We start from the raw sequence: 27,449 nt of genomic DNA, 5'->3' as shown, positions 1-27,449 counted from the left end.
GCAGAGGCAATATTTGATTTTCTCCGAATTATATAGTGAGGTTATGAGCAAATTATCGAATTAGGCCAATTATCACTCTTTTCTCAAATAAGACCCCTAAAGTTATCGTGAACACTTTATTTGCACACATGTGAAGCTGGTGTGCTCTGTCTGAGTTTGTGGACAGTCTCTAATCTTTCCAAGATGATTTACTTTCTGCGCACGGCCCTGGCGCTGGCTTGACAGAACCCACTGCTTTCTGCAAAGTAATTGGCTTGGCGCTGTGGAACCCAGGGGCTGTTTTTCGATTCCAAATCATAGTTTAAGGAGACAGCATCTAGAAAGATCCCAGATCGATAAAAAATACTTTCATAATACCAAAGTTGTAGAGGGAAGGAAAGAAAGAGGTATAGAAAGAAAGTAGGATGGAGGGATGGAGTCTGACTGCTGAATCTCAGTGATAGATAGAGAGACAGGACACAATACAGAAAGCTGGATTGCACTCCATGTACCTTGGTTGTAAATACAGATTATACTAGAAAGCTTTTCCCTAGAAAGGTCCAGGACTCAGCTGTCAGAGGCAGGAAGAGGATTTGCAGAGTTCCAGTGTAATAGAAATGGGACATTAACTACTGCTGTCTCTCATTGTACCAATACGTGGCTTAGCTTATCAAGACAAGTGTGTGTGTGTGTGTGTGTTTGTGTGTGTGTGTGTGTGTGTGTGTGTGTGTGCTTTGGATAGATAAAGCAGAAGATGGTGCCACTTGTCACTGCCATCATGATCGATGACCTTGTCTTTCCTTCCTTGCCTTGGTGTGTGTGTGTGTGTGTGTGTGTGTGTGTGTGTGTGTGTGTTTGTGGTGTCCAGTACCAGCTCCCACCCAGGCTCCGACTGAACCCCCCGCCACACAGCCTCCTCCCACCATCCCCCCTGCTAAAGAGGGTGAGTGAGAAACCGAACACACACACACACACACACACACACTCACACCTACCTTGTACCCTATCAGGTCACCATTCAGTAGACACCCAGCTGATACTCCACCTTCTCTGTTCCTGTCTGCTGAGTCCAGGTAAAAAGGTTGATCTGCAACACTACCTTCACTAACATATACTCACAACCACACACACACACACACACACACACACACTTGCTCTCCCAGTCTTTCTGTTTCTGTCCTGAGTATGGCGCTGAATAAAGGTTACCTGTCATCACAGATGGAGAGGTTGGTCTGACAAAGGTCAGAAACTTCGACAGAAATGCTTACAGACCAGCATAGCAGGTGTTTGTCTGTGTGTGTGTGTGTGTGTGTGTGTGTGTGTGTGTGTGTGTGTGTGTGTGTGTGTGTGTGTGTGTGTGTGTGAATTGACAATGAAAACAACAGGAGGGACAGTGTGAGACAAAGTGATGGGTGTGAAGAAAAGTGAGAAAAAGCTAGCATGGGATGTGGAGGGAGGAGCAGACAGACACAAGACAGGAAGAGACGGACATGAATAACGGCAGAGAGAGTAAAAGTGACAGAAAGCCAGGAGAGGCAAGAGATGTGTGTGTGTGTTTAAGAGAGATAATGACACACACGGAGGAAAGCATGGTTCAAATATGACCACAACTTTCATGAGAATCAGCCTCTGATCAAAACACTCTGCTGCTGACCTTTACTCTGACATTTCTGACAGACTTAGAGCTCAGCTCATGACGATCTGTAAAAGTGCTATTATGACATCATGTCAGAGTAGGGACGCTGCCTTTGAAATATTCTATTCTATTCTATTCTGTTTAATTCTGTTCTATTCTATGCAATTATGACATAATTTCAGAGCAGATACAATATCATAGAAATATTCTATTCTATGCTGTGCTATTATATGTTGTTATGACATCATTTCAGAGTAGAAACACTTCCTTTGAAATATTCTATTCTGTTCTGTTGTATTCCATTCCATTCTGATCTGTTCTATTCTGATCTGTTCTATGCTATTCTGTTCTATTATGAAGTCATGTCAGAGTGGAAAACACTTCCTTTGAAATATTCAATTCTATTCTATTCTGGTTCTATTATGACATCATCATGTTTTAGTAGAAAACATGTAGAAATATTCTATTCCATGGTATGCTCTGTTCTGTTCTGTTCTCCTATCTTATCTTTTGTTCTGTTCTGTTCCATTCTACTTTATTCTATTCTATTTTTCGTTCTCTGGCTTTAGAAGTACCGTCAGCTGGATTTTAAAGTTCTGAAGCTCCGACTGTACTTCCTAATAAAGTGTACACATATTTCAATTCTCGCAGGCTTTTAGAGAGGCTCACATGTTCATCACAGGGTTTTAGCACAGAACTGGGGTTTGAAAAACCACACAACAATGTCGAAGCAGCAAAGATAAGGCTATTGGGAGCCATTCAGACACACTAAGTAAAGAAAAAGCACGTTCAGAAACCTTAAATAAGGAAAAGGCACAATCAACCCAGGAGTATGAATGGGCACATTCAGGACTTTGTGCAAGGAAAAAAACACAAATGTGTTGGATATTGCCCATTTAAGTAGACAAAAAAGGCACTGAGTTGCAACAGAGTTGGAAATCTCAAGAATTGGGGTGTGCACTGCCTACCCTTATGTCTTATCAAGTGTGAGCCATGTGCAGACTAAACAGTGGAGCCAGACTTTGCATATTTATCTTGGTCCAGTGGATGTGTATTTACAGTAGTTCATGCTATGCATATTTGCGATGTGTCTGAATGTATTAGCCCTCTAGTTAACATTCAGCTGATGCTTTATCCTCTACTGACCTTTGTTGTGTATAAATTTACACTTTTTAAATTCACAGATAAGATGCTGTGCTGGCTAAATCTAAATCTCTGTCTTTCTGTTTTCCCGTCTAGTGTGTAAGGAGGCCAAGGCTGACCTGGTGTTCCTGGTGGATGGTTCCTGGTCCATTGGAGATGACAACTTCCTGAAGATCACACGCTTCCTCTACAGCACCATGGGATCACTGGATCTGATTGGACCGGACGGCACACAGGTCCACACCTCTATCGTTTTACCTTAAATAATTGGGCCTCTGACTGGGAAAAGACACTGTGTTTGACCTCAAAGGAGGAAACTCAGGAATGAAACTTTATGAATAAGTTGAACACTCGTACCTCCTTATGTCTCTCTCCTTTTCCTAAATACACTGCAACATTACAATAAACCTCTTTGTTTTCTCATGCATGTTTGTGCAGGCAGACTGGTTTGACATAGGCTGTGATTGATGTCTAGTCAGCCATCAGTTAACATCATAAATATGCAACAAATACATAAGAGAAGTTGTAAATAGGCATTGATACAGTAAATTGAATCGTCCCTGTTCCTGTTCACTCTCACTGTGATTAATTCTCTTTACTGTACTCCTCAATGTCCATTTTCATACTGATAAATGGATTGTCAAGGGAAATGGACGCAGAGCAGATGCTGCGCTCTTGAGCGGCTACACTGAAAACAGCAAAATATGTTGAAATAATACAATTTATACGTCATGGCAAAATCTGTGGGAAAAGAGCCCATTCAAGACAGAGAGAATGTTCCAGATAGAAAAAAAAAAAAAAAAACGTTTTCCTTTGTGTCCAAATATATCCAAACATCCTGGGGAAGGTTTCCATTCAACAGCTAATGGAGTCTGGGGACAGGAAGCTGTACATTCATATTGGACGGGTGGACGGTGATATGACGCTACGAGTTGCTTTCCCAGGATCAGCAGCCTGCTTTCTGTAACGTGGCACTAATTCTCATTTGACGTTTCTTTTCCTTTTGCTTCATTCTTCTGGCTTCTCTTTTTTGGCTTAAATTGCCTTGCTTCAAAAATGCTAAAAAATTAAATAAATAAAACAATGATCGGATCTTCTGTAACCAGAATCTTGAACAATCCTAGGTTGTCCCATGTGGGTTTGCCTCATTTATTGTTGTAGGAAGGAGGCCGCCGCTGCTGCTGGCATTCATGATCTGTGGAGAGATGCACCAAAGTAGAATTTCCCTCAGCTTTCTTTGGTTATCCACTGAGGAATCAGCATGGTTGCAGCCTTGTGTTGATATAAAAAAGTCAGAGAAGTTGAGAGAGAACTTTTGACCCCTAATGAGCAAACCTTCTCTTGGTGGAAATATATTTTTTTATAGTTGAAGAGCCAAACTAGTTTACTCTTAACAGAAAGAACGGTTGTGTTGGTGAAAGGTTCCAGTCTTAAACACATGAACATTGTTTAAAACCTTGGACTGGGGATTTCATTACTTGTGCCGTTTCGCTGTTTGATGTATTTTTGTAATTGCACATCTAACTCATATTTGTACCACATATGTAATGGTGTTTAATAAGAGGAAAAAATGCAGTGATCTAAATCAGAAGCATAAACTGTCAGGTTGCTAAAAATAAATGAGCAAGGCCTTCGTTGTAGATTGATTTGTAGTTAAACAGACAGACCTTACTTCTCTCTCCCATTCAGGTCCATTGTAGCTTTGTGGTTGCTGTTTTCTATTTTCTTTGTGTTTGCCAATTTTACACCCTTAAACAACAAATGGCACCTGAGACACAATGTGTGATATGCTTTGGGGTGGAATTTTCCTTTTAGGCTTCGGGAGATGGCCAGCAGGGTCAGGCACTGGCTTCAGAGCACAGGACGTACATGAGGAACATTTTGAATTGCTTCCACAGGGGCAGAATTATAGCCAAATCTTTTTTGTTATTCTGCTTTTGTCTCTTGAAACCCACTGTTGTATTTATATTGATTTTTTTTTTTTTTTTTTTACATTTTTCTTTACTCAGTTGCTGGTTTCTAACCCCGCTGCAGTGAATATTACCCATCTCCTTTGCCTCAGAGTGTTTCTCATGGATCAAGTTCATCTGCGGAGAGAGAGCAGGCGAATATTGCTTTGTCAGGCTCAGGCTCGGGCAGTGGTTCCCCGCTGACTTCGCTAACTGTTGTGTAAATTCCTCAGAGCCCTTGTCCCACATAACCCTACACCATGTCAGCAGAGCTCTGTTTGTTCATTTGTCACTCAGTGCAGCAGTGCCTACTAAACCCTCCTATTTCATTTGTGTAATATGTGCCGTTATGCAGTGCGCTCTCCCCGATGTACCCCATAACCCACTGGCAGTTGGCTACCCGGAGCAAAACACTGGCTGTAATGTGAGAGAGTTGGCTGTACAGTAAAGAGAGGCTTGGCTGGTGAATGTAGACTTGTCTCAGCCAACAACAGCACCATTAGCAGTCTGCAGATAATGATAGTTGCTTGCCTCCTTATAGTAAGGCAATTAGGCTGATTATGGCTCTGATGCTGGAGTCTGGATATGTATTTCAGTGTATTTTCACCTAGTGCTTAAAGAGCTTTTCATGAAACGAGGCTATAATGTGATACTCCCATTTGGTGACGAGCTTTTATTTCATGTGCTCAGTGTGCAGAAATATTAGGACCACCTGCTGTATTCAAGAAATTGACCGACCAGGTGGAAAATAGGTGAAAGCTCCGATCCATTATTAGTTTAATCGGTTCCAGTAAATCCACTTCAGTTGAGATAAAAGGAAGGCAAGAGGAAGAAATATTTTTGAAACCTTTAGACAAAACAGACTCTTGCAGCAAATGCAAGTGTTTGGAAGACATAGATAATGTTGTGTAGATATAGATAGATAGATAGATAGATAGATAGATAGATAGATAGGTATCAGAAATGTAATTTATAATTTAGGTGTACACTGTCTGCATGCAGTACTGACATCAGAGGGGCAAACTTGTTACAAAAACTTGTTTGAAATACCAAAACTAGAAAGAAAGTTTGAGGATCCTGGCTTCTTCCTCTTCGGCCTCATACTGCTCAAGCGCTCATGATCAAGGCACAAAGCTGCAGCCTTGCCAGTGGTTCAGCTCAGTGGCCAACAAAGAGCACTTGGTGGCTGCCAGGTGTGAGGAATGTGCAAAGATGTACAGCGCGAACATGAAGGAAACTAGAAAGGGCGCTGTGTCAGCCTCAGTGAAGGCAAATTTGAAACAACTTGACACCCAGTGGAATGCAGCTTGCTCTAATTTGATTTGACGTTTGATTTGAACTTCTCTCTGTCTCTCTAGGTGGCCATTGCTCAGTTCAGCGACGATGCACGGACAGAGTTCCAGCTGAGTTCCCATGGCAACAAGGAAGCGCTGCTGGAGGCCATCCAGAAGATCAGATACAAGGGAGGAAACACCAAGACAGGTCAGGACAACAGGACTAGTAGTTTTATAAGTACGAGCGCTGTCATGGCAGAAGTACATGTGTCAGCAGAGGCCAACTTATAGATGTGATGCTACAGCCAATGCGGTTATTTATGGGCTTGATCAATCAGCCCACCTCAGGAGAGGATATGTGTAGAGCTGGATGAAAATCAAATATCATCATGTCTTTGACCAGATACCTCAATATCAATATTATGACGATATTGTAGGAATGACTATTAGTGCTTGCATACAACACAAGGAACATCTGATAAACAGTGACCTGGATATGATGACCAAGTAGGTCGAAGCAAATAATAGAACAACTACAACAGTCTAATAAGTAAAACCCCCAAAAATGCAGCCATTTACTGTAATACAGCCTTTAAACCCAGGAAAAGACAACATGTGTGCTATATAATGATATTACAATATCCAGTGTACTAGATGATATCTAGTCTCGTCTCGTGATATTGATATAATATTGATACATCGCCTAGTTGTAGATAAATGGAGGTGTGGAATTGGGGATATCACCAGAAGAATGTAAAATGTTTCTCTGAAACTGCTTTGCAAGACTTCCTGAAACTACGATGTACAAGGAAGAGGAGGGCTGCGATTTAGATTCAGGAAACAAAACAGCCAGTCTGGATTATAAATTTGTGTTTTCAGGGTGCCACAATCTTGGGGAAAGTGTCCAGCTGTTGTAGCGCTCAGAAAATAAATGTCACTTACTGTCGTGCACTCACATGGCATTACATTCCAGCTAACACAGGCTGCTCAGAGCACTCTAGGTCTCTTCAGTGGATCTTAAAGTGTCGGTCACGGCGCGGTGGCCGCCCTGCAGAAGTGTCCTTGAGCTTCCCTTCCAGCTCCAGAGCGGATCACAGCATCATCTTCTTCCCTCCTTTCTCTACTCCTCTCCCTTCCTGATCTTACCCCTTTTTCTCCTTTTTTTCTCTCTATCTCTTTGGCTCTTTTGCCTCCCCCCCACTGTCCTCTCCTCTGTCCTTCTGTTGTCTCCCCTCTCCTTTTTTCTGTGTCTTTGTCCTTACTTCCTCTCAGCATTCCTCCTTTTTTCGCCTCTCTTTTTTCACCCCCCCTCCCCGCTCACTTCCAACTCCCTCCTCTCCTTCTGTCCCAGTACACTCTCCTCCTCCCTCATCCCTTCCCTTTTCCTTGACCCTACTTCCTCTCTCCTGCTCGTCCTCCTTCTGTCCCCTCCATCTTCCACTCCTTATCTCATCCCCCGCTCCCCGCAGCCCCCCTCCAGTTTACCACGTGGAAACAGGTGGTGTTTTAGCTGACAGTACAGTGTGTGTATGTGTGATCTATGACAGAATGGAGAATAAACCATGAAATTTTATCTTCCCTACACAAAGGGGAAGACAAGGCAGCCAGCTCCCACAAGGTTATGCTTGCACATGCGGGCTCTCTCTCTCTCTCTCACACACACACACACACACACACACACACACGCAAACAAAAAACACACACACACACATGCATATACACACATACACGCTGCCCTGGGTGCCTCAGCATGGAATCTGTCTTCCTCACTCCCTCTTTTCTTCTAATGTCCTTATTTCCACTAGAGAATGCCTCACAGCATATTTCACAGAGAAATATCTTTTTAATTATTTCACAAATCCAGGTCTCTCACTCAGAGTACATTGCACTAGCCCGTCGTTGTGTGTATTATATCGCCAAGACACTCTTCTGTTGTATGTCTTACACTTTTCTTGGCATGTTAAATTTCTGCATTATTTCAAGCCAGCTGTAGCATGCATTGTAGTATACAAAATTCTCAGTGCATATGGCTGTATGAGTCATTTTGCATATCCGTGATTTTGTGCTGCTATTTTAGGCTAAGCCCTGTGTGTCTAATTGTAGATTATTTGCCTGTTCTGTATTAAGATGTTCTTTTTGTGCATTAGTTTGTTTTGATAGCCACCCCCATGCTCTGTTCATCTGTATTCATACATATAGCAGATTCTCTCACACATAAACTTTACACACACATGTATATACTATTCACTGGTGCCTAAACCTCCCTGCATGTGTCTTGCTTCTCTGGTCCTTTGAGATGTGGACTATGACAGTGTTTTTTCTGGCGTTCAGGACTGAGGTTTACCATTGAACCCCCAAACTCTTTTTTCTGTCCAAACCCAAACTATTCCCTTTTATATTCTAAAACCCAGACTGTCTTCAGAGACCTTTTCAGGTCCTCTGACTCTCTCTCAATCCCCCTAAAGCCCTCAAATAGAAGACTGCATCTCCCCTCCTATTTAACCCTTAGCCTTTGGCATTAGTAACTGTGTGGTAAAAACTGAATTTTGCTATTACCCGACAAGAAACCCCATTGCTTTAATCGCACTTTTTTTTATGTTTTCACTATAATTGACAGCCGGCTTTATCCCCTACATGTGTGGAAAATGTTCCACAAAGCCGGAATCAAGTCCACACATTGAAATATGGATTGTAAATGTACACAAATTGCATTCACATCAACAGGGATCTTGTCTCAACTCCAGGAAAGTTTATTTTTGACTTTGTGTAGAATCCAAATATTTGGAACATTAATTTATTCAGGGAGGATTTGTTGAGCATGCTCGCCCTTTTCCCAGCAGCAGCCTGCTTCACACTTGTACCCTTACACACACTGACATCTGGGAGCTGCACACTAACCCCATTATCTTGGGTGTCTGACCGCAGAGCAGCTCCACAAGAGCAGCTGGGGGGTTTGAGTGCCCCAGAGGTTGTTGTTCTAGCAGCGGTGAGAGCCTTACTCATTCACTCTCCATCCAGGCAAGCTTGCAGCCATAATAAGCCCTCTTGTCTATACAGAATGCTGTGTATGCAAATGATACAGCCCTTTGCTTGAATTCCTTTAGTGAGGTTTACAGTCCCAGTACCCACTCCCATACAAGAGCGAGGACAAGAGCACGCTGAGGATTCAGTGTGCTGAAGCTGATATGCTGGGATTTGGCTTTTCACTATGCATTTATTCATTAAGGCATTAGCCTGCTTCTGCCTGGGCTGGTGGGAATGATTGATTTAAAGTAGCTGCTGTTGTAATAGTCATTATCCCTGTGTGTGTGTGTGTGTGTGTGTGTGTGTGTGTGTGTGTGTGTGTATTTGTATAGATATGTATTTTATGTTTTTGTGATATTTGTGTATGTGTGTGTTTGGATGATTGATTTTCATGAACTGTATACACATTTGTGGTAATCCCTGATTCTGCTTAACTGTATATTCAGGTTGAGAGAGTGTGTGTGTGTGTGTGTGTGTGTGTGTGCGCGCGCTTGTGGTGGTGTGATTGATTTCCAGTCACTAAAGTCGTATTGCTGTTAATCCCTCTGTATGTGCGCGTGTATGTGTGTGAGTGTGGGTGTGTATGTATGTGTTGGGGTTATTGCCTTCCAGTATCTGCTGTAGTATTACTGTTAATCCTTCACTGTTCAGTAATGTATTCACACAAAGAGATTAGTCAGGACATGTCTGGCCTCGTTCTATCATTTATTTAGCCAGTCCTCCTTACTTCCTTACTTCAGCAGTGCTGTTGCTGCTGTGTGTGAGAACCTCGTGGCTTTTTGGTGACTTCCATTTGTTACTTGAATTCCAGCTTTATAACCTCCTTTATGGTTTGAAGAAGCATTGGTGCCCCAAAGGCCAATTAAATCCATTGTATAGTTTCAATAATGCGGCCGATAATCCGGCTTTCGTCCCTTAATTCTTAAAAAAGTTGCCTTTCCTAAGATTAGAGGATTTCATAGCTCTTTGAGTTCATAATAGCCCAGTGGAGGTTTTAGAATCTCTTCTAATACTGAGTTCACCTGCAGTCACGAGGAGCCAGAGAGAAAAATGGCTTCATGTGTTAGAACAAGGGATTAATCCGTGCCAAAGCATTGGATGCGAAGAAAAAAAGAAGTAAAATATAAACAATTTTTGTTTTCTTCTATATGGATATAGCATCTCTCTTTTCACTTGAACAGTTTGGGTTGTTTCTGCAAGACTGGAACAAGCTGCTCTCGGACTTGAGGCAAAATCCAAAGAGAAAGCACCAAACTGAGAATTGATGGAAGACATGGATTATTTCACACATGCAGCATGGACAGAGAGAGAGAGAGGGACTGTTGATTGATGATGGGCCTCTGAACCCAAGACCCATGGGCACATCACTGTTTTTTTTTTTTTTTTTTTGCCTTTCTGTCTCTCTTCTGTCCCCCACCTGGCCCCCTCTCTTCTTCTCTGTTCCTCTCTCACCTGTCGCATCTGCCCTCCTTCTCCTCCCCATTCCCCACCCCTTGTTCTCATCTCTCCTCTCCTCTCTTCTGTCCTGTGTCTCACTTCATGCCTGGCTAGCTGCTGTAATTCCTGTCTGACCCAGTGTGATCAGAGGACAGTGCAGAAACAGATGTATTACTGGCAGATATCTGACAACACAACACTGTACAGGCCAGCACTCCATCATTTGTCTTCGTTGACAGCTCAGCATAGATATAAACCCAGAGGGAGGGGGTTGGAAATTGGGACACAGAGAGAGAGAAAAGGATTATATGGCACACACCATACACATATACATACACTCACAGCTTGCACACACTCACACATGCACGCAGCACACACACATGTAATACGTAGTCGGTCAACCGATGGGTCATTTGCTGCATCGGTTCTCGTTTGGTATTGGCTTTGTTCCCCAGATACTCAGTAATACCTCTCTTTATGCCTAATGCACCCCTAAAAAAGAAAGTTTTCACCCAAGTGAGGAGTGAAGAAGACAGTAAAAGAAAGACAGAGTGGGCAGAGGCTTAATGCTCATTAAACTACATGAGCAACAAATATATGAGCTGCTGAAATGTGAGCAAGATGCTGATATTGACATTAAATTGAAATTGGTGTGTGTGTGTGTGTGTGTGTGTGTGTGTGTGTGTGTGTGTGTGTGTGTGTGTGTGTGAATGTACAGGATACAGATGGTTACTGTACCATGAACAACACTGTTGCCCTCTGATAATTAGTATCACAATCAACTGTCCAGCGTTTATTGGTTCAGTTTCAGTTGAGTTCACCTCAGCTGTCAGCTGAGGAGAGACGGCTCATTGAGGGCCCATGTAATTGAGCGTAATAGCTTGCCCTAGAGTTTGTTTCACCTTGGTACTGTATTGGAATTGAATTGGAGTATTTTTATTGGCGTACAGCACAATGATTTACATGTAAATCTGTTTTAGGAGCTTTTAAATCACTCTGTGTCATAATAATTATGTGCTCAATAACAGTTGCTAATTATCAGTGGAGGGAAAAAGTAGAAATGCTTTGAATAAGTAATTGTCCTCCAATCAAAAAATCCAAAACGTTTCTCTAAATGGAAATATAAAAACTTCAAGTACATTAGTGGCGCATTATGGGACCACATATCATGACAAAAACTCCTTCTGGCTGCAGTCATGCTGAGCATTAGGCATGATCCATCTTAATGATTTTTTGTGGCAGTTTAATTAACATAGTCACCTTTTTTTTTTTTTTTTTATAAAACTTTGCCAAGTAATTTTGGTGGTAGGTGTTGAGAGAAGGGCGAACACTCATCACTCACTTCCTGCACAGAGCCTGGCCTGGTGTTTAAACAAGTCACACGTTTTCATCTGCCCGCCAGACGGTGGAACCAGAAGGGGCATCTCTTCAGGTTAATTGTTGATTGACACATTGCTGTTCCCAACAGATCCGGGCCAAAAGACATTTGGAGTCGCCCGTCACTGGGGACAGGAGGGTGCACGAACACAGATCTGTTGGTTCATTTCCATTTAGTAATTCCAATGTTACAAAATGTTGGACTATCAGACATGAAGAAGCATGGTTTAATATCAGAGGGAGTACAGACCACTGATCTATAATAAAAATGGATACGCTGCTGATGTATTAAAATGTGAAGCCACTGCAGTGCCATATTGGTATGCCCAAATGTGTAACTCCTTATAACAGAGGAACTATAATCATGAAATCTATAATCTCTTACTCTATCAGCGTCAAGGCAGAATGAGTAGGATTTTCCTTAAAAAAGAATATATAGACTCATACAAAGATGATCCCTCGCAGTCATCACTTATGACCCACTAGAAGTGTGTGTTGGTGTGTGTATCTGCAGAGACCTGGGAGTCTCCTGGGCGTGGGCCTCCGGGCAGTGGGTGTGTAGCTCCCGGCCAATAACCGCATGCAATGGCGACATCCAATAGGAACTCATGAAAATCGTGGACATGGATTGTGGAAATAGAGCAAAACAAAATGTCAAGTGGACAAAGTTTGCTCCTTTTTTACTAAGACAACAGTGGAATGTTTTATATTTTGGGCAGTCATTTCATTCCATCACCATCCTAGGAAACGAAAACTCACTGCTGGTGGTTGTCTTAGCCAGTGAGGAGGGCCCAGCTTTGAATGCTGTGTTTATAAACTGCAACCTACTCATTCTGCCTTCAAATTATTTCCAGTGCATCACAAAGACAATCTGTTAAGTATGAGCCTTATTTTAAAATGTATGTTTATTATTAACAGAGATAACAACAGTTATAAAAAAAAAAAAACAGAATAAAAGCAAATCGTATTTATAAAGCAATGAATAAATTGCCCTCTTTTAGCTTTTATCATTAACATTATGGATGAATCTAGCCTTTAACTCAGCAATTGTCAATAGTCTGTTGTGCGGTCTATCGTCATGTTTCCCATGCAGTGTATATTGAGCATAAGTGGCGTGGACGGGTTTTCTACTTCTTTCACTGACTTGCCTCTCTCTCCTGTCAGGCCGGGCCATCAAACATGTGAAGGAGTCCATTTTCACTGCAGAAGGAGGGGCCAGAAGGGGCGTTCCCAAGGTCTTGGTGGTCCTGACCGATGGTCGCTCCCAAGATGATGTCAACAAAATCTCCAAGGAGATGCAGATGGAGGGTGAGTATTCTGAAGTCAGATACATATCTCAGCAACATCACTGATGTGTGTGGAAAGTAGAAAAAAAGGTTCTTAAAAGGATTAATAACTTGTTTCCACTGGATTTATGTAATTTGTTCAAATTTATAAGGTGGATAGTCAAGAGATGGTCTTTCATATTTTCCTATGCTCATTAATTCCACAATATGGAATCAGTAAATGCTGTAAAGATACCTCACCCATCCCACCAACACCTCCCCCCACCTTAACCTGTGTTTTACAGTTTACATTGTTTTAGCAATTTCTTGTAAAGCTTTAACAACATTTTATTCTTACAGGGTTTATATTTGCTACGTTTTATTGTTATTGGCAATCTCACAGTGCAACCATTGATTTGAATCCTATAACTCCAGCCATGGCTTTAAAATTGTAATGAACTCTTCCTGTTTAACTCTGCTCCTAGGCTACATTATCTTTGCCATTGGCTTTGCGGATGCGGACTACGGGGAGCTGGTGAACATCGCCAGTAAACCCAGCGACAGACACGTCTTCTTCGTGGATGATTTGGATGCTGTAAAGAAAATAGAAGAGCAGCTCATTACTTTTGTCTGTGAGGCTGCTACTGCCAGTGAGTAACAGCCTTATTGAGATTAATGGAGTGAGTGTGTGACTTTTTTAGGAATTGAGAATTGGTGATTTTTGAGGATGAGCTAACAGACCCTCTACTGTCTTTCAGCCTGTCCGTCTGTTCTGATGAGTGGCAACACAATGACAGGTAAGACCTTCGAAATAACAGAAACAGCCTCAGTGTCCATCCACTGTCTTAAACCGCAACAAGGATGTTTTTTGCTGTTGTTGCTTTATTAGCACAATCACAATCTGAGGACTAGACATCCAAAAAGTCCTCAACATTTCAGGCCCCACTCTGCAGCCCTGCTAGCATAATTAAACTGTTTGTGGCTTAGCTACCTCACTTTGTTACCATGGTGTCCCTTAGCAACACCCCCTGTTTTTTAAGGATGACAGGAGAGGTTCTCAGTGGGACAAATATCATTATAGGCTCAGACAAATGGAGAAATTTAGTCATTGTGAGGTTCAGATCACCAGCTTGCACAGCTGTCCTGGTGAGTAGCCTACACAGTATCTAATTGTACGTGTTCCCTGAAACTGGAAAACAGACACGACTACAAATCTTTAAAAAATACACTCTAGAAACCACTGAAACATTTAATGAGTTCAGATTCATCATATAATCCCAGTTCAGCTCAGCATATTTTCTCATCGGAGATTACTTCCAAAACCTCTGGCTAACCAGTGATGACATACCCACGTCGTTATTCTACGATGATGTTGGATGGTGGTGGCGATGAAGGTGTGCTGTGCTGTCTGCTGCAGGCTTCCGTATGATGGAGAAGTTTGGCCTGGTGGAGAAGGAGTATAGCACCGTGCCAGGAGTTTCTCTGGAGCCAGGTTCATTCAACAGCTTCCCCTGTTACCGGTTACACCGAGATGCCCTGGTGTCCCAACCCACCAAGTAGGTGAACTGTTCATTTAATAAGCAGCTTAGTTTATAAGTAATATTTACCAGCTTCTCTCAAAATCACTCCACAGTAGAGTACAGTCGCCCCTATTCTACTGCAGGGCTAAAAGGGCTTGCCTTCATTTCCCCCAGAACAAAAAATAATCAGCAACATTTTATCCCTAAATATTGAATAGATTGTCATTCATACATGTATAAAGTAGTTATAATATGAGAGGAGAAAGAGAAGAGAGGATGTATAAGAATTGGTGATGATGCAGGATGATACGGTATCAGCATTTCAGATACTCCATATGAAGTGTTACTAAAATGGCACCATCAGCCTTGTGATTAGAGTAATGTAGGCTTTGTTTAGGTCCGGTTTGAAAAAGGGACCATTGTAATGCACTAGTGCCACAACCAAAGGTTATGTTGGTATTTGTTATCTATTTAGAATGATAATTAATGCAGTTGCTTACTTATTTGGGATATAGCAAATATCATGTATTATCTGCCATGCTATACAAGTGGTTGGTAAAACCAGAGCAGTGTATACTCCTGCAATCCTATTTTAGCCTTGGTGTTTCAAAGAATTATTGTCAGCCCAGTCCTTGTTTATCCATCTATGTTTTCTTGCAAAGAGACACTCCCTTCCTCTACTGGAGACTCCACTGGAAGCGGGGAGTGGAAGCTGCAAGTGTCCAGCAGGACGCAAACAGTAGAGCACTTTGAATTATCAGCCAGGAGTACACACAAGGTCCTAGAACTATTCATCAGCACTGCCAATAAAAATGACTCGGTTTTCTTGTTAACATTAAACCACTGGCAGACTAACAGAAAAGCTCAACATTTCACCCGCACATCTCAAAGATTTCCTCTCTGATGAATTGTGCTGTGTATGTTTTTGTTTGGTTTATCTTGTGCGACACTGGGGTTTGAGTCCCACCCGTAACACCTGGGCTGTGTTATGTTTGCTATCTTGCACATCTCACAAACACTACTCGCTGCCAATGCTAATACCCAGAGCAGTGATCCTTGAAGATTGTAGCTTTTTGTCTGCTTGAAAAATTGCTCCTTCAGAATAATGTTGAGGAAAGACTATAGCTCCATAGATGGCAGTCACAGTCTACATGTCACAAATGTATCTGATGTTTTAGTGTAAATGTGCTTTAAGTGTGTTACAAACAAGCATTTTGTCACTGGCACATTTCTTGCCAAATGTTGCCAAATATAACAAAGGGATCAGTCTTTGACTTATAATTTGCTGCAGACTGCCTTTCATATCCTTTTCAAAATGAAAAGACATGCAGTTTTCAGACCCCGTCACATTTTTACTCTAAAAATGTAATCCAATGAAAGGAATACTAATCAGGAAACTGATTGTTGCCGTAATTTATTTGACATGCAGTTTTCACTAATCTGTGCGGTTCCTTCCAGCACATCAACACAAGTGGGGCAAATTGGCTTTTTTGACAGTTTTTCAGAAAAGACACTGCTAAAGCACACTTGTGTCACAGTAATCACAGAAAAACAGAGAAAACTACACCCATCCTGGGGCATCACTACAAATTCTGCTTCTCTAGTAAAAACAATGTGGGTATCTGAAGAGGCAGAAACATGAATACAGACAATTATTTTCAAATTTGTACATGCTTATTTCATAGTTGAAGTCAAAATCAGTTATGAATCTGTGCTTGGGAACAAGCTTAAAATTGGCAGCTTGATCCTAATATTTACAGTCAAATCCTACATTTAGCCTTGAATGGTTGTTGAAGCGCCTCATATTTGCCCATGTAATAGACTCTGTCTTTGCTCTGGTAGCAGATGACTGTCAGCCTTAATAGCTTAATTTGTCCAAGCTGACCCGAGCAACGCAGAGACCACCCCAAACGTAAGCTCAGACTAGTTTGGATCACGTCTGTTTTTCCCATATGGATCCGATATGGATCATGTAACTGTTTGAATCCTATGGATTTTACACGGCTCACCCAGAAGCTTTTAGAAGCTATTATGGCATATATTTTGGTTAAGACTGGGCTTAGCGGTGTTGACAGAGATTAAAAGTGTTAAGATCACATTGTCAGGTTTCATTTAGTATTAGATAAATATACCTCTGTGTGTGTGTGTGTGTGTGTGTGTGTGTGTGTGTGTGTGTGTGTGTGTGTGTGTGTGCAAAAGGTACCTCCATCCAGAAGGTTTACCCTCTGACTACACCATCTCTATGATGCTCCGCCTACTTCCTGAGACCCCACAGGAGCCCTTTGCATTGTGGGAGATTCTCAACAAGGACAACGAGCCACTGGTGGGACTAATCCTGGACAGTGAGTCCCAATGAGTGTTCTTATTTCATAATATCTTCACCATCTCACCTTCATTACCATACGGTCCATTTGACGACTACAGTTTGACAGCAACAGGCTGGCCTCCCATCCCACATGAGTCGTACATTTACAGGATATAAAAGAGCAATTTCTAATAGAGAGACTGGAGAGAACCCACTAATTACCTACTGGTATGCAACGACATTTATCATCCAAAATGTGCTATGATTTAACAAAATAAATCTTCCTTTTTCCCCTCAATAAGAGGCTGAGATACCTTGGGCCTGTTGCTTGCCCCTCACCTGAATGGGGCAGGCCTCCTGTCTGATCCATGATCCACACTGTGTCACACCCAGCTGCAAACTGCTCCCTTACATATTAGAGATTTTAGTATTTATTTATTTTAATTTACCCTTTATTTAGCCAGGGAAGTCCCATTGAGATACAAGATCTCTTCTCTCAGGCAGTCCTGGTCAAGACAGCAGCACAAGTAGCGATCATAGTCTGAGGAAGCCAAAAAGATGATAAGACGATGATGAGATGATGATAAAGGTATGGTGAGACTGACCGAGGCACAATGATGTGGACGTTGTCAGGCTGCATATCAAGTTGTTCCACAAAGAAAAGCTCTTTTTGTGTCAGTCTTCATTCCAACCCTCAACCCAGTGTTCATCAGCTCATTTGATTATCGACTGAAAGAATGAAATCAGGGACCTCAGCAGATAAAATCAGGCTTCTCTGCAGGAGGGCTGGCGTCAGCGATCCAGGTGAAGTTGGGGAGCTGGGAGCTGGGGGGAAGAGCGGCTTGGCTGTTCTACTTGCTCCGCTGTCACTGCAGTCCTGACCTAGACAATCCATCCGTTTTCCATACTGGCTCGATCTATTCTGTTCTGTTCAGGGTTGCAAGGGCTGGAGCCCGTCCAAGGCTGTGAAACACTCCAGATAGATTACCAGTCCATCACAGGGCTAACACAGACACAAACACATTCACACACACATTCACATAGACAGGCAATTTAGAGTCCTTAGTTCACCCAGCCTTTATGTCTTCGCACTGCGGAAGGAAAGAAGCCCGTGCAGACACAGGGTGAACATGCAGAGCTCCACACAGAAAGGACCAGGGCTGAGATTTGAACCCAGGACCTTGTTGTTGTGATGGGACAGTGGCAACCACCGAGCCACTGTGCCACCCCTGACCTGGATAAGCAGCAAGAAAATGGATGGGAAAATTGAATATTTATTCCTTTAATTGTATATTTATGTTGCCCTGCTGAAGTCTAGCAAGAATGCAGCACTGAAAACAATCTGCGGTGGGAAAACCCCATCTTGGAGAGAAATATTTCATAGCCAACAGTTCAAAACCAAAGTAAACAGGCTAGTGAACCATGATGAAACAGACCAGTGATCAAAGTTACTGTTATTGTGTTGTCTTGACTGAAACTGTCAGCAGCTTTGAAGTAAACTGATAATGGCAAAGGGTGCCTGACCAAAACGTGTACCCTTTGTACTACGCAACAAGGTGGCAAGGTAATTATGAAGATAAGGCCGCCACCACGTTTTCTGGGAATCAAAACCAAACATATGCTTGTCTGCTCTGTGATCTACTCAATCATTTTTTCAGCTTCTCATCTGTTCGCTGACAAACACACAAGCAATAATGTCATCATGATCTGTGAGATCAGTTTTTATATAAACATGATGCAGAGATTCAGTTGTCATAATCATTAATGATATCATGTATTATTGAAACAACAGAGAGGGTGTTATTTCAAAGCTGTGTACCCTCGATACAGAAGAGGTTATATTGCCTTACACACGACAGGGATTTCATTTCCATAAAAACAATGTTTCTTAACAGCTGAAGATATTATTTTTGAAACGTTTCATTGTTGTGAAAATAGCTTTAATGAATACCTATCTTTTAAAATCACTGTTTACATATGTGTCAGCGGGAAAAAATGATTTTCGAAGGAATGAATACAATCAGCAGAGACACTATTTGTCATGAAGTATGACTAGAAAACATCTTATACCAAGGCCAAGACAGCTTTGCTTGGCCAAAGTCATCCATGCCATAAATGTCAATATGGAGGGGAAAGAAATACAAGTTCCTGGCAAGTTCAGTCTGGCTAGGTTTGAAATTGTTCTCACTTTCCAGAATATGATTGGGGTGTAATGATATGGGCTCCGACTGAGACAGTGGCCAATTAGACATACAGTGCAAGTGCTGAGAAGTTTTAGCCTCAAGTGTACATGCCAGCTTCCTCTCCGTGTCTCCTCCCCCACCCAGACTCTGGAAAGACCCTGACGTTCTTCAACTACGACTACAAAGGAGACTTTCAGACCGTTACTTTTGAGGGACCTGAAATCAAAAAGATCTTCCATGGCAGCTTCCACAAGGTTGGTTTCTCTTCATCAGTGTCTCATAATGTAAATGGTATACATTACAAATTTATCACCTCCAGCCGTCCTCCTCTACCACCGGCCTTAGCAAGTTGGATGACGTTTATCTTCCAAGTTCTCCAAGCCACTTTGTTTTGCACATCAAGTACATCTGATACCCGTTTTTTATCCTGATGGATTGGCATAAGTCAGGATGCACAGAGACAGCACAAACACATTGATTACGACAACAAAGAAAACAAATGAAGAAAATGAATGTGACTGAACCATGCTTATCTTGTGCTGTCAGACTATTCATTTAGACTGGACAGGCGGAGATGTTGCTCTCAGTTGTCCTCCTGTTGGATTCTGACAATGGCATTTTTTTTTTTTTTTTTTTCAAATTTGCATCAATAGCTGGGATCCCATCCAAGTGTTTTATGTGAATTATGATGAAGTGAATTTAAAAGGACGAGTGGAAATTGCTAATCCTAAGAGTTACCTAATATCAAAAACATTTTTCTTCTTTTGAGGTGGGGATGTTTTTCATGAGTCGTGTAATAAAGAGGGATGCAAATATGATAACAGCTGAGCATCATTAACATTATAGCTGACACTAATTAACAGAAATTAACAACTTCCCCAAAGCCAAATAATTCTTGAAAGACTTTTCTTCATGGATGGGTTTGTCTTTATTTATTTTATTTTATTTTTTTCAAAAGTATGGTTAACATTTGCTTAACAGGTGATAGAAATGCAAAGAAAAGCATTAATAGAGAACTTTTTGATATACAGCGTTTTTTATTATTATTATTATTATTATTATTATTATTTATTTTTTGTTAGAGAGAGACACTGCAGTATATGGCTACTTTACTGAGGTCCTTTTTCAGATTTCTTCCAGTCTAGCAGCACCTGAGTCACTGACTCAGATGGTCTCTTTCTCTTTCTCTCTCTCTCTCTCTCTCTCTTGCTCTCTCTCTCTCTCTCTCTCTCCCTCTGAGCTCTCAAAATGTCACCGTGGCGCTGTCCATCATTCTCCCTGCCTTTTGTCCTCTCGGTTGTTTTCAGGCTTTATGTTAGAGAACAGGACAATGTTCAGATAGGCAGCAGCTGCAGAGGGCTGGCTGGCCAGGGGAAGTGTGTGTCCTCATCAAGACAGGATGACAAGTGAATGAGACGAGTGTGTGTATGTGTGTGCATGTTTGTGCGCGTGTGCATGTTTGTCCATCCTAAGGGGATTACCATATGAAGACACCTTGTGTGACGGCAGGAATACACAGCAGGATCCGCCACTGCTCATTGAAGCGCACACACATGCACACACACTCACACACACACACACGCACACACACACACACACACACACGCACACACACACACACACACACACACACACACACACACACACACACACACACACACACACGCACAGACTGACAGAGAGACAGAAAACAGAAACAGACCAAGTGAGGGAAAGGGAAGAGTAAAGACAGAAATCGAGATGACAGAGTGAGAGAGGGAGTCATAAAGAGATGGAATGGACAATTTGAGAAATAAAACCAGAACGAAAGAAAAATGTTGACACACACTATAACAAAGATATTGCTAAGCCCACATTACAACTCAGAAGTTTTCCAAGTCTGAGTGCTATTTCTGTATTTTCATCTACCAGGGATGATGAAATGACTCCTGTTGCTTCATGTGAGCCAAGAGTTAAAGCTGCTTTTATGCACTGTAAAAAAAAAAAAAAAAAAAAAAATGACAGGATTAGTAGACGTTTTCATAATAGTTTTAAATGAAATTATGAAGAGTATCCCATGATGGTTTGTAGGAGAGGGAATGATGGAATAGCTACAGGAGAGAGGAAAGAAACAGAAAGCAGCAGATGTGTTGTCGGTGAAAGCCGTTGCCTTCTGGTGGAAAAAAATGGACTGTTATTTGTTTCTCAAAGGAAAAGATGAGATAGTGTTAGGTGACTGATAAAGTGATACTATCATGCTTGCAAATGAGGTGGCTGGACCAGTTTTCCTGAAGATTTAAGACCCTGTGATTAACCCAGATGTAGACGCAACATCAGCCCCAACGCTCAAACTGAGATAGTGGATATGTTTTTGCCCTCCTGAAATTGATGATCCACTTTTGAGTATTTTGGTAATGCTTTTAAGCTGTAAAAAGTTTCAGATGTTTAAATATATAACTTCTGTCAGCATGTCCACTGTAGGCTTACATTTTTATCATGATGGTGTAAGATAGTGCAAAAAGCCTATTTGGCTTGAGAAGACAGGAAATGCAAGTGTTAAATTAATCTTTTCTTGTAAGTGATGTGCTCAGTTTTGAGGTGGTTTAAATCATTGGAAAGATTAATCAAGCACACCTCAATACATTCAAATGTTCAAAAACAAAGTAAGGTATGTTTTTGCCTGTGAAACAGAGACAGAGAGAACAAGAAAAGGCTAAACTTGAGAAGCTTTGGGAGTTTTACAGTATATTTTTCTATGTTAGACCGTGCTGCCTGTAGTCCTATAGCTTATAGTGTAGGAAGAAGAGGAGATCCACCTGGCGGAGATCTGCACTCTGATCAATGCACTCTTCTGGTATTACTGTAAAATGTGAGCTGTGTCTTAGCAGGATAAAGGGTTAGTCCACACAAGGGAAAGACGTCAACTCATGTCACTTGCCATCTAGATAACCTCACTGGTTATATTAGGAGGATTTTTTTTTTTTTTTTTTACCTTTGTTTGCTTCGCTCGCTGTAAGGGCAAATTGTCCGTCATAGTCAGTCATAGTCAGCCGGGCGTAAATACATGTCGAGTGTATTCAAATTTGTGAGTAAGAATCCGCCGGGGGGCAAAAACATCATGAGTCACTCTGAAGTTTGATTTCCACTCAGCTTCACAGGAAGACGCCAGCATGATCCGCTCCCACCCGTCATTGCTCCTTCCCCCTTTACTGAGGGAGTCGTTGGAATGGCAGCTGCAAATATGATGTGGCAAAAATGATTTGTTGGCATTTGTGTTTGCTGCTAGAAAACGTCACGAAGACAACCCTTTCTTCCTCACGTTAAAAGTAAATCCCAGCGGTAAAGCATCACGTCTTATCTCTCTACATTTGTCATGTTTGTTTGGGTCAACAGAAGCTTATTTCCACAGTGATGCAGAGACAGAAGGATGGGGTTAGCTTTATTGCTGTTAAAAAAATCCAACAAAAACATGATTTTTTCCACAAGTCAGGACAGCAGTCATGAAAACAGCATCTTGAGTCTGACAGTTCAAATATTGCTGAGTGGAGAAGACAAGAGAAAAACACACAGGTGCACAGGCAGACACACACATGCAGCAGTGTGCACTCGTACATACAGTAAGTGCATGTGCATACATAGGTGCAAATATATTTAAATGCTCCAACTTACCTGCACACTCATCCACTCACAAGCAACCGTCCGCATACAGAATGCATATGTACCCATGAGGCGGTCCGGCAAAAAAATGACCACACAGTTTATTTGTATGGCATATGATAGCTATCTAATATTAGCAATGGTAGCTAAAGCTTCATAACCTTAACCCTGACCTTTTTCTAACCCTAACCCTAACCTTACCAAGAACCTTTTACTAATGTTAACCAGGTGTTTTTAGTGGCTAGTGTGCTAGTGAGCCCTGGAAATGGTCATTGAGTCGTATTAGAGAGTTGGAACAAACAACCTATATGATCGTATGAGTTGGAGGGCTTCTTGGTATCCATGTATGGCATAGTACAGTATTAACACACACACACACACACACACACACACACACACACACACACACACACACACACAGATGCATGCATTTAAGCATGCATATGTAGGCGCACCCACTCATTTTTAAGTGCAGGTCTGGGGGACAGTGGAGTCAGCAGAAATGCTGATGGTCTCAACTCATCCAACCTACATTATCTCACACAGTTTGTTTGAAAACTGTCATAACAATTTGTGTGTGTGTGTGTCTGTGTGTGTCTGTGTCTGTGTCTGTGGGTGCCAATTTTCCAATTCCATAACTGTATCAGAATCAATGTTTCATTTTGTGCTTACAGCAGAGGTGAGTTAAGGTGATTCCAGCTGTCCACCGCTCCACTATAAACTGTTCAGTCCTGTCTTCTTCTCTTCTCTTCTCTTCTCTTCTCTTCTCTTCTCTTCTCTTCTCTTCTCTTCTCTTCTCTTCTCTTCTCTCCTGTAAACACACTGCTAGTCCCTATTTTAGTGGTAGCCACAGAACCTGCATGGGAACACCACACTGTAGTTTCATTTTACTCGTTAAGATGTTGAGTTACTATCTACAACCGAGCAATAAAAATGCCCACCGCCAAACACACACTCTCATTTACGGAAGTGCAGACTCTATTTGTAGATATCTGCACAAGAAAAAAAAAAAAAAAGAAAGAAAGAAAAAAACCTAGTGGTTCTAATGTTCCTGATGAATTTGTTTTGTTTTGCTTTGTTCTGGAAATTCTATTTGGCGAAGATGACATTATAGCGATAGCTCATTGTGTTTCGGGTGTTTGCTATCAAAATACATTGGAGTTGTTATTCAATTTGTGAGATTGCTACAAAGTCATGTGCAGTATGACAAAGATAATAAAGCATTGTCAGTGGTGTAGGAATAACAAGTAATTTCTCCGCTGTTTGAAAAACGATAAGGGGAAATAAGGACTCATAGAGGGAAAATAAAGCCATCTGTTGACAGAGAGGAGCAAACAAATGAGGTGCTTTATAATACACAGCGATATCAGTGATGTCTGGGACAGCAGTAGCACAGAATAAAATAATGTGCATGTCTGTTTATCTCTCTCTTTGTGTGTGTGTGTGTGTGTGTGTGTGTGTGTGTGTGTGTGTGTGTGTGTGTGTGTGTGTGTGTGTGTACATGTGCATGCATTTGTCTGTATCTGTGTGTGTTTATCTGTGTATCTGTGTACTGTGTTCAGTGTTCTTCTTTGTGTCTATGTGTGTGTGTGTGTGTGTGTGTGTGTGTGTGTGTGTGTGTGTGTGTTTATGTGTGTGTCTGTGTGTGTGTGTGTGTGTGTGTGTGTGTGTGTGTGTGTGTGTGAGAGAGAGAGAGAGACAGAGAAAGAAATAGGCTAATTCATCTTGTGCTGGCAGTGGCATTAGCTGTGGATACTGTAGATTCGAGCCGGCCATCTGACCTGCCAGGAACAGCACAGGGTGCAAAAAACATTATGCTGCTTACATTTCCTATTTTTTATCCGCGTTTCTTCTGTTCTGGCTTTAGTTTTCCTTTGTTGTGGACGCTGGTCTGTAATACTAAACCCAACTCGGATTCTGAGGGCTGTCCCCTATCACGGCGTGGGGTTTTCATGATGAATTATATTCAAGAAAATCAAACACAAATGCTTAATTGGTTACTTTTTACAAATCATTGTGTACTGTCGTTGTCGTGCGTTGCATTAAAAATGGTTTCCAGAGGGAATATTTTAATTTCACTATTATTTTGCTGACTGGAAGTTAGTCCAATGAGAGAATGTGTGAGAGTGACTACTCAGTTCACACTGTTGGCTATTAATCTGCTGATCTACAGTATAGATACAGTTAAAAAGCTGTGGTCCATGTTTGCATGAAACAGTGAGGAAAGTATCTGCCATTTTATTCTGTAGGATTCCCGTTGCTAACTCACAATGCTACAGTTTGTTTTCAAACTGCCATTTAGACCAAGTAATGTTAAGCCAATCTTATACAGCAGCGGTGTAGATTAATAAAGCAGCTGCTTAATAATAAACATCATTCCTAATGATTTGTGCCACTGTTGGCCAGGTTTCTCAAACTTTTAGAGCTGAAGTGTAAGAGGAGAGGAAGTTTGAAGCCGAAACAGCCTTCAGTCTAAAAATGAATCACTGGAGTAAATGACTGAGCCTGGAGGAGTCGACTAGGCTTAAGGAGAGTGATTGGCATCTGTAACTCACTTGCGCACACACAAACAAGCACGCACACACACACACGCACGCACGCACGCACACACACACACACACACACACACACACACACACACACACACACACATTTTTATTATTGTACCTAGACATTCCTTTGCCCTACATTCATTCCCTAACGACTAACATTAACCTTAACTCTAACCACTAAATGCTACAAAATACCGACAAAATGTCCTAACCTTGGAGGATTTTCATCTTCGTTCTATCAGAGGAATGAAAGTACAAGACACACACACACACACACAGACACTCACAGAGTCAGGCCCAGTGAAGTGTGCAGAGCGGAGGATGAGAACAGAAACTCATCATGATGCAGTCGCCCAGACGTCAGCAGAGGAATGGGCTCTGACACTTAAATATGAACTTTGTCTAACTTCACATTAGATACACCTTGTTACTGTGTGTGTGTGTGCGTGCATGTGTGTCTAGGTGTGTGTTGCACACGTGCATTGATGTTCTGGTGGTTTGCGTGTGTGAGAGAGAGGATGAGAGAAAGGCTCCTCTAATGGTGAAACACGCTGATAGTAATAGTCTAGTTTATTACAGTCCCCAGCCTGGATCCAGCTCTCTTTGCTCATTAACCATGTGACCATTTGAATTTCACGGTTCGAGGGATTGGCAATGGTTTCCTCCAAGGAGGCAGTTTGAGCTCGCAGGCATCCAACCCTCTGACTGGACCGGCCAATTTGAGCGCTCGGTGCCGTTGGTCTGGTGTTTTTGTGAATCCACGTGAGCGGAGGATCTCTGTCACTGTGATTAGTCAGGAAAGAGCTACGCCAGTGGTTGAAATGCTGATGGTCTACATGCAGTAGAGTGCTGAAAGAGCTGCACTTAAATAGATATCCAAATGTGGTTGCTGTGTGTATGTGTGTGTGTGTGTGTGTGTGTGTCTGTGTATGAGTAATAAACCCCAGATGAGAACTTTCTACTAAAACAATACTAAACAAAATACTTGCTAACAAAAGTGCACGGCCCATCTGTATTCCCCTAAATGACAACAGTTTAAAATATTCTTCATATGTTTTGATGAAAGCAAAGGGGAACCTTGGGATTGCAGTTATTTCTGCACATAATCTTTGGGATTTTTTTGTGCCTTAGGATGGGGGGGCGGCATTGCAGACTTTTCTGTTGATGAAGAGATGTTGTATGATCTTTGTATGACACCCTGACTCTTCCTCTCCATGCAGCTCCATGTAACCATCAGTAAGACGTCGGCGAAGGTGGTGTTGGATTGCTCTGCAGTTGGAGAGAAAGCCATCACTGCAGCTGGGAACATCACCATCGACGGCGTGGAGATCCTGGGACGGATGGTCCGGTCCAGAGGCAGGCGGGACAACTCTGCTCCGGTCAGTATATATAAAGGCTATTTTTTTTTTTTTTTTTTTTTTTTTTTTTTGTCATTTTGCTTTATTTGATAGAGACAGTAGAGAGAGACAGGAAAGGCAGGGGAGAGAGAGTGGGTGACCTACCAGGTGAGTCACCAAGCCCCCCCCCCTCCCCCAACCGCCCCACCCCACTCTGGTCAGTAAATATGCTTGTGTTCATCTCTGGAAAACACATTCTCAATAGAGTTGGCCTGTCCTCGAACAACAGCATGCCACTTGTTCAGGATCCCCACTGGTCCTGGAATTTCCAGAACGTCATGGAAATCTGAGATCTGTGTTCCAGACAGGGAGTGTCACGGAGGTGGATGCTCTTGAGACGTTAGGGAATATCAGATAATTGTACAAATAAAATACTTTGTACCCCTTTTTTTAGCCCTTTCAAAAAACAACATTAACAAACAAAATATATTTTAGGCCATGGAAGCACTCTCGCTTAGTGGTGGAGATCCATGGAAAAGTCATGGAATTTGACATTACAGAGTAGAGAATGTCATATTAAAGTTGTGTTAAAAGGGAATGTACCACCTCAGTGCAAATAGGCTGAGGAATTAAACACCTTTAGTTATTTCATCACATTAGTTTTTACACTGTATGTTGTTTCTCTTAAGTTCCAATAACTTTGTTACTGTAATATTCATCTTCCTAAGGTCGGATCTCTTAAATTATGAGTTGTATCACCACATTGGTTGTGGCCAGCCTCTAGTGGGTCCTCACGTGCTTAGCACAAAGCCCTATCATTGGCTATTTTGGG

General features: G+C 41.9%; 1 protein-coding gene across 1 annotated transcript in view; it reads left to right on the top strand.

The window, feature by feature from the left end:
* Window positions 1-27,449, top strand: part of col14a1a (collagen, type XIV, alpha 1a) — a 156,137-nt gene that overhangs the window by 82,953 nt on the left and 45,735 nt on the right. The window contains exons 24-33 of the mRNA XM_030072096.1: window positions 848-922; window positions 2,855-2,994; window positions 6,066-6,189; window positions 12,984-13,127; window positions 13,570-13,734; window positions 13,843-13,881; window positions 14,502-14,640; window positions 16,804-16,946; window positions 19,237-19,346; window positions 26,501-26,659. Of these exons, the coding sequence (XP_029927956.1) occupies window positions 848-922; window positions 2,855-2,994; window positions 6,066-6,189; window positions 12,984-13,127; window positions 13,570-13,734; window positions 13,843-13,881; window positions 14,502-14,640; window positions 16,804-16,946; window positions 19,237-19,346; window positions 26,501-26,659 (1,238 nt within the window). The remainder of the gene's footprint in view (window positions 1-847; window positions 923-2,854; window positions 2,995-6,065; window positions 6,190-12,983; window positions 13,128-13,569; window positions 13,735-13,842; window positions 13,882-14,501; window positions 14,641-16,803; window positions 16,947-19,236; window positions 19,347-26,500; window positions 26,660-27,449) is intronic.

Source organism: Myripristis murdjan, chromosome 16 (assembly GCF_902150065.1).
Source record: "Myripristis murdjan chromosome 16, fMyrMur1.1, whole genome shotgun sequence".
NCBI lineage: Eukaryota > Metazoa > Chordata > Actinopteri > Holocentriformes > Holocentridae > Myripristis > Myripristis murdjan.
This window is presented reverse-complemented; position numbering and strand designations above follow the sequence as displayed.